The sequence below is a fragment of the Microtus ochrogaster genome, linkage group LG2, assembly GCF_000317375.1.
Source record: "Microtus ochrogaster isolate Prairie Vole_2 linkage group LG2, MicOch1.0, whole genome shotgun sequence".
NCBI classification, from domain to species: Eukaryota; Metazoa; Chordata; class Mammalia; order Rodentia; family Cricetidae; genus Microtus; species Microtus ochrogaster.
This window is the reverse complement of record NC_022028.1, coordinates 27,823,242-27,830,242: the sequence shown is the minus strand read 5'-3', so window position 1 is coordinate 27,830,242 and position 7,001 is coordinate 27,823,242. Positions and strand designations below refer to the sequence as shown.

Below are 7,001 nucleotides of genomic sequence, written 5' to 3'. Positions count from 1 at the left end.
AGCTGGAGAAATGTATGCTTTGTAAAACTGAAAAAGAAAAAACGCCAGCTGACTAGCTTGACTACTCCATTTTTAAAATATTAAATCATGTCTCCTTCATATAGTGTATTGCTGACCTTCATCTTGAATTCACTCAGGGGAGGAGCACCCTGAAACTCTTGCACAATATTCCCAGAGGATGTCATTTGTCTGGAAAGCACTGAAAAGCTGGCTTCTAGCAGCGGGGCTTAAAACTTGCTGTCCTTAGCAGGGTGGCACAGGCCTTTGATCTCAGAGGTTAAAGAGAGGCAGGGGCCGGCAGATCTCTGTGAGTTCGAGGCCAGCCTGATCTAGTAAAACAGGCTCCAAAGTTACAGAGAAATCCTGTCTCGAAGAAAAAAGTGCTGTTCTTGGGTCAAGAGCAAGAACTAGTTAAAATGCACTTTCAGGGCACATCCGGAACCTATTTAATGAGACACTGACGATGAAGCTCAGTATATGTTTCACTAAGACCTCGCTAATCCTGGATTGCTTAAAAGCTTCAGAACCACTGGTTAAAGGCCACCTTTAAAATAACGCATGGGGAACTGCAGTTAATGAAACATAGGGTAGTTAGAGGAAGAAAAAACATGGAAAACAAAGCGTGTCACATAAAACTCTGTCGAAAATTTCATCAATTTGGATAAAACCGATCCAGTTTTTCTTTGATGCTTTGCTTATTATCTTGGAGGGGGGAGCAGACCACGGGAAAGCCAGGTGCCTTAAGTTCTCCTAACGGTGACCGTGTCCACATAGCGATCCTAGGAAGTAAGACTCTGGGACTCTCTCTGGGACTCAGTTTCTGCGTCTCTACAGGAGGCGAAAAGCTGAGTAACAGACTATTTCTCAGATGCTCTGGATCCAGCCCTGGCTGCACCAGACTTCTCCCATCTTTCTCTTCCCCCAGTAGGCCGTTGCTTGCACAGAGGCAGCGGAGGTCGTCTGAGACGCCCTCTCCGAGCTACCAAGGATTGTTTTTGTTTTTTTTCGGGGATTCCAGCCACTCTCTCGAGGTTTCCTTTGGGGCTGCGAGCTAGGCAAGCCCCACCGGATCTGTGTGGGCGGGGAGCGGCTACGAGCCTCCCGCAGGCCTGCCCGTCCTCCCGGCGCCCGTCGGTCCTCAGCCGGGCCCGAATGCCCCACCTGCTCCAGGGTGAGAAGGAGAAACTCCTGGGACAGCAGCTCAGGGTGCAGCAGCAGCTCGGCGTTCGTGCAGCTGCGACCGCCCACATCCCCCGCCATGGTCGTCGCCAGGAGACCCCTGGCCGGCTACCCACAAGGCACCGCGGCGGAAGCGTCGCGGAAGTGACATACGGGGGCGGGACTCCGATGTCACTCGGCGCGCCCGAGCCCTGATGCCTTCTGCGGAGGGTGGAGTGTGGGGCCGGCTGCCCTGGCTGAGGCAGCTCAGCCGAGAGGATGGGCTAGGATGCCGAGCTCAGGGGCGGCCGGATAGGGCCGCGTCGGAAACACGGAAGGCGAAGCCACCCGAGCGGGCTGCCATTGGTTGCGTCTCCTGTGACGTCCCATGGCAGAGGCCGCAGGGATTCTCCCCACTGCTTGGAGAGACAGAATTGACCGAGAGGGCGGACAACACTGATCCCAATTGGCACGTCCTTCTTTTCGCTTTTTACGATGTCTCTATCGTTGATGACCTAATTTCCCTTCTGCATAAAGTAAGCCCGATATGGCCCGGCCATAGAATTAATTCTCTGTAATCCTCGCACCTAAGCACCCAAGTTTTGTTCCCTGGAACGATACTTTAAAGCAACCAGCTCACACGTGAAAAGTGACAACTAGCAGAAAAAGTGGCAGCGACACAGTTATTCAGCACAACAGCCTGGTGTATTACTAGGAGGCTTGTTTCTCGGTTGGGAAAAATGAGGCACAGAAAGGGTAACTGGAGTTCACAGACTGACAGTAGCGAAGAAGCAAGCAAATTGCCTCTGCGTTTACTAATAATTACAATGAAGTAATAGTTTTTACTTAAGACAAAATGTTGTAGGCTTCAACTATGTTCTAATAATTGTGAGAAGTTTGTCCTGCTTTGCTTTAATCGTTCATGGAAAGAGATAGAGACCTCGAGTTTTGCACATTTAAAAGTTGCACTTCATTACATATTTTGGGCGCATTTTTTTATGTTCTATAATATATCCCCTTATTGGAAACCGTTGAATTGTCTATGAAAATATGAACAACTGCGAGTGAGATGTTAAATTATGAGATAAAGCTGAGAGACATCTTACAAATTTTTCAAGTTGTTTATGTGATACTTTAGGGACAGGAACAATTTCAGAGCTGGGGAAAATTTTAAAGTTGGTGCCTACAACACTATCCCATCCAGTGTTTTTATTTTTGTGTCTAGGAAGCTGATCTAAAAGAGATCTCGTGACCTACTCTGAAATGAGCCGTCTTAAAGCTGGGTTGAATGTACAGAATTGGAATTAAGTGCCTTAGCTTTGTAATATTGTGGTGCTGTTCTATATTCAAGTTAACGTTTATATTGTCATATAATAATGAAACCAGCTTGGGTGGCATCGTTGTCTCCATTTCCTTCACTGGGAAGTCATCTTAGTGGCTAACGTAGGTGCTTTTTTCAGGGAACCTGTACTTGAAACCAAGCCCAGTTTTCATTGCTGCACAGTCATTGGGCGAGTAGATCTCTTAGCCTCAGTTCCTTCCTCGGGAAACAGTTGAGGAATGAGAAAATAGGGATAATACATGAGGTGTATGTATTTGTGAAGCACTGAGTGATGTTAGAAAGGTATTGGTCATAGAATGCAAAGAAGGGGAAAGGGGGCCAGTTTTGGAGTGGTTCAGCCATGGATTATAACCCATTCCCATTCTCACTGAGGACAGCTACTTCCTCTCCCTTATAGCTTCTTATCTCCAAGATAAAAATTACAATTGTCTCACAGTGTTGTAAGGATGACACCTAAAGTATGTCAAATGCCTCTTCCAGTGTCTTCCATCTTGTAACCTGTTGATTGGCATCACGGGAGAGACGTAGCAAGAAGGCAGTGTATGAAGCAGCAAGTTTAACAGTCTAGAAATGTGGTCCCAAGCCCTTGCAATACTCCTTATCCTTGTGGATCTCCGGACCTATCACCCCAGCTGAAGCCTCAGACTTTTCATCTGCAATCATATTGTGACAGGTAAGATCTGTCATTTTTTTTTTAAAAAAAAAAAAACCTACTCCCAGTACCCACCCAAAGCACTCCCTGGCTTAAAATAAATCCACTATAACTATTCTGGGTACATCTGAAACAGAAACCACAGGGCAGAAGACAAAAAAAAAAAAAAAGATTATGGGAGAAGGAACTATACTGAGTTTCATATCAATCCTTTTCTACCCCCAAGGGAAATAGGCTCTTGTTGCAATGCCTGCTTGCTCCCCCCCAGGCAGAGCCTCTTTTGAGTAGAGCTCTGGGGAGTCTACACTTTGCCAACTGTGTTTCATTGGAGTTTATTTCTTAGGCTAGTGAAAAAGCCCTAAAGTGTAATTTTTTTAAAAAAAAAATTGGGGTCATACTTCAAATATGTTCAGGCTGAAGGGCTGCTTCAGGAAGATTTCAACCACACTATATGAGGAAGATACCCAAACCAAGCTCCAAAAGCAGGAGCCAGGAACCAAAAGACTGAAAACCAATTATCAATGAGGAAAAAGACTCCCATGGGCTGTGAGGATCTGATGCCTCTGGCATCTCCTCTTGACATATATGAGCTTTCCAGTCTAGACACAGACTGGAGGGAAGTCTACCATGTTCGTGAGAATATTGTCAGTATAATATGATGGGAGCTTCAAACAGAAAGAAAGTTTAGTCATTAACATTCTAATTTGGTAACTCTAGCGAACAGAGACAAAGCCAAGGGGAACCAACCAGCCATGGGTCTCATTCACCCCTCCCTAGAAGGTGAATAAGGCAAGTTCCCTGAGTTTCTAGCCACTCCCGCACCACGTTCACTAGTGTGCATCAAGTTGCATTTAGTTGGGTCTCAGTAGGTTTTGGTGGCCAGGATGATGACAAATGCCTTTAATCCTAGCACTTGGGAGCCTGAGCCTGAGGCAAGTCTGGGTTACGCTGTGAAATCTTGTCTCAAAACAAAAACAATAAATAAAAATGTTTGTAGGATGAGTAACTCAGGAGAATATTCTCTAAGAACTTTAGGTATTGATTCTGTTTGTAGTAGAGTAAACCTTAAGATACTGGGCTACCAATGTTTATTTATGTAGTCTATGGTTTTTCTGTTTGTGAACTTTGTATGTACCCTGTGCCCAAGGAGTCCAGAGTAGGGCATTGGATTTCCTGAAACTGGAGTTACAGATGGTTGTAAGTTGCCATGAGGATTCTGGAAATGGAACCTGGGTCCTCTGCAAGAATGGCTAGTGTTTTGTTTTGTTTTGTTTTTTTTAATGACTGAGCTGTCTTCCTAACCTCTGGAGATATGTGTTATTTTTCAAAAATTCATCTGCGCATAAGGCAAAGAACTTCAAAGTGAAAGTAACAGTTAATGAAATGCTTCACATTCTGGATTTGTGTTTTTGCCTATTAGTGTTTATAGCACTGTAAATGGCAATATTAGTGCTTCTCCTCCCTCAGTGTCTTAGTGTGTGCAGACATACTGATGAGTACTTGGTGGCTCACAGACACAAGAGACATGTTTCTCACAGTTCTGGAGTCTGAGAGAGCCAAGGTGCTGGAGAATTTGGCATCTAGTGAGCATCCATTCCACAGAGATGGTGGCATCTCACTGTGTCTTCCACATGGCACATGGCAGAGGGGTAAAGGGTTCCACTTTAGGATGATCCCATGCATGGACTTTATCCTAACGGTGTTACCTCTTAATACTGTTATCCTGGGGAATATGTTTCTGCAGGAATTTGGGAGCATGCAAACATTGAGATCAAGGCACTTTTCTCACGAGTTACTTCTTTTTTATCTTTTGGTCTTCAGCCTCCAGCACAGTGCCTGCCACACAGCAAGAACTACTAAGTCTGTGCTGGATGATTCTTAGGCACTTCCTACCTGAGCTCTATTGTCACCAAACCTCTAAAGCACATTATTTTTGACTTTTTAGTTTGGTTAGGTAAGTTTTTCTTGCACGCATCTCCCTAATTTAGTGATTTTCAAAACAGTAAGCTCCCCGAGACAGTCTGACTTATGACATAGCACTTGGCATGAAGGAGCTGCCCAGGAAGTAGCTGGTTGAGTAATAACTGAAAATTTTATTTTGATAGAGCTGAAGTACAAGTATATGAAATGATTATATATCATTACATGAGCTAATATTATACAATAAAAGCTCTAAAAACATAGCATATTATAAGCCATGTTTACTTTTAAAATCGTAAATGTCTTTAACCTGATCTTTAAAAGTGACGTCCAAACATGATAGATGTTAGCTAATTGTCAAGCATGTTAGATACATTCTTAAGAATGGTACATGTTGGAATCAGAGATTACTAGCATTAAGACCCTCTGGGGTTAGTTACATTGCCTTGTGGTAAAGAGCATCTTCAACATGAACAGGTCCCCAGTTTCACCCCAGCATCACTAGTAAGGGTCTTTTGTATATTAATGTTGAGCATTAAATCACCCAATTAAAAAAAACTAGCTGAGTGCTTCCTATATGCAAGACGATAGAACAGAGAGAAGTTGATAGAATTGGGTACAGAGCACAAGACAGAAGATACTACCTTTTGGAAGTGTTTGTCAGCTGTTGAAGCAGGCAGCTGTAGTTAGGAAATGCCTCATTTTCTTTAGTCTTCTGTCAGAACACATCTTTTCACATCCTATGAACTGTCATTATAGTGTCTGATATGGGCCAAGGGGTTCCATTAGAGGGGCCAGAGATGACTCAGCACTTGAAGTGCCTGCGGCTCTTACAGAGGACCTGCGATTGGTTCTCACAGCCATCTGTAACTCCAGGTCCACATCTGATACCTTTCCCGGGCTCGGAGTGCTCCTGTACCCACGTGATGCACATACATGCAAGCAAAACACTCATGCATATGTAAAAGTCATTTTAAAAACATTTATTTGAAAATCATGACACTATATTTGTTTTTTAAATGGACCCAAAAGAAACAACGTAAAGAACTTAACTAGCTTATGAAGATATCTAAGCACGTTTCATAGTCCAGGCATTACGTAAAGGGAGTTCATTTGTGATGTAGATGAATCAGTATGTCCCTAAAACAGATGTTACAACAATAAAGCTTGCTATTTAAAAAAGCCTATGGTAAGCCTTCTCGTGAAGAAAATATTTATGCTGAGTGGTGGTGGCACACGCTTTTAATCCCAGCCCTTGGGAGGCAGAGGCAGGCGGATCTCTGTAGTAGACCAGCCGGTCTGGTCTACAGAGTGAGTTCTAGGTCAGGCTCTAAAGTTTTACAGAGGAACCCTGTCTCGAAAAACAAACAAACAACAACAACAAAAAAAGAAACTATTTATTTCTGATTTACATCTCTTTGTTTGATTACTCTTCACTCCTGGATCATATAAGTGGAATGTAAAAGTTGTTGCATAAACTATTTTGATAATAGAGCTTAATTTTTTGTTGCAAACATACTGTGTTATTGAATTCTGAGTCTCTTCTTTGAATCTTACTAGAATGAGACTCAGGACTTCTCTTTGCCTCAATAAAATGGGGAACTTGAAGTATGCACCTCGTAAAGGTAGGACAAGGTATAAATTGCCGGACAGCACTGAACTGATCTATAATCAGCCAGTAGAGGTTCCTTCCCTCAGAAGCTAGTCTTTCTAGACCTTCATCCCCACCAGCTTTCCTTCTTTGGGGAAAAAAAAAAAAACCCTACAGAATAGTGTGTTGCCCACTCTTGGGGCTTGGGGTGGCCATGGGAGTGGGGGAACCCTAAGCCACCTCAATATTAAGTTCTCAAGTCAGGGGAAATAACTGGAGAAGCCTGTTTGGTTTGTTTGTTGCCAATAGCACTTCCTAACCCTTAATCAGGAAACTGG

The 7,001-nt window shown here is 43.6% G+C and overlaps 2 protein-coding genes across 2 annotated transcripts in view; one reads left to right on the top strand and one right to left on the bottom strand.

Annotated features, from left to right (window-relative positions):
• LG2H2orf49 (linkage group 2 C2orf49 homolog) overlaps positions 1–1,309 on the bottom strand; it is an 11,378-nt gene extending 10,069 nt beyond the window's left edge. Inside the window, exon 1 of the mRNA XM_005360001.3 lies at positions 1,162–1,309. Within this exon, the coding sequence (XP_005360058.1) occupies positions 1,162–1,260 (99 nt within the window). The 5' untranslated portion in view covers positions 1,261–1,309. The remainder of the gene's footprint in view (positions 1–1,161) is intronic.
• A 1,766-nt stretch (positions 1,310–3,075) lies between these two features.
• Tgfbrap1 (transforming growth factor beta receptor associated protein 1) overlaps positions 3,076–7,001 on the top strand; it is a 55,245-nt gene continuing 51,319 nt past the window's right edge. Inside the window, exon 1 of the mRNA XM_026785660.1 lies at positions 3,076–3,173. The gene's annotated coding sequence lies outside the window, so the exon portion shown is untranslated. The remainder of the gene's footprint in view (positions 3,174–7,001) is intronic.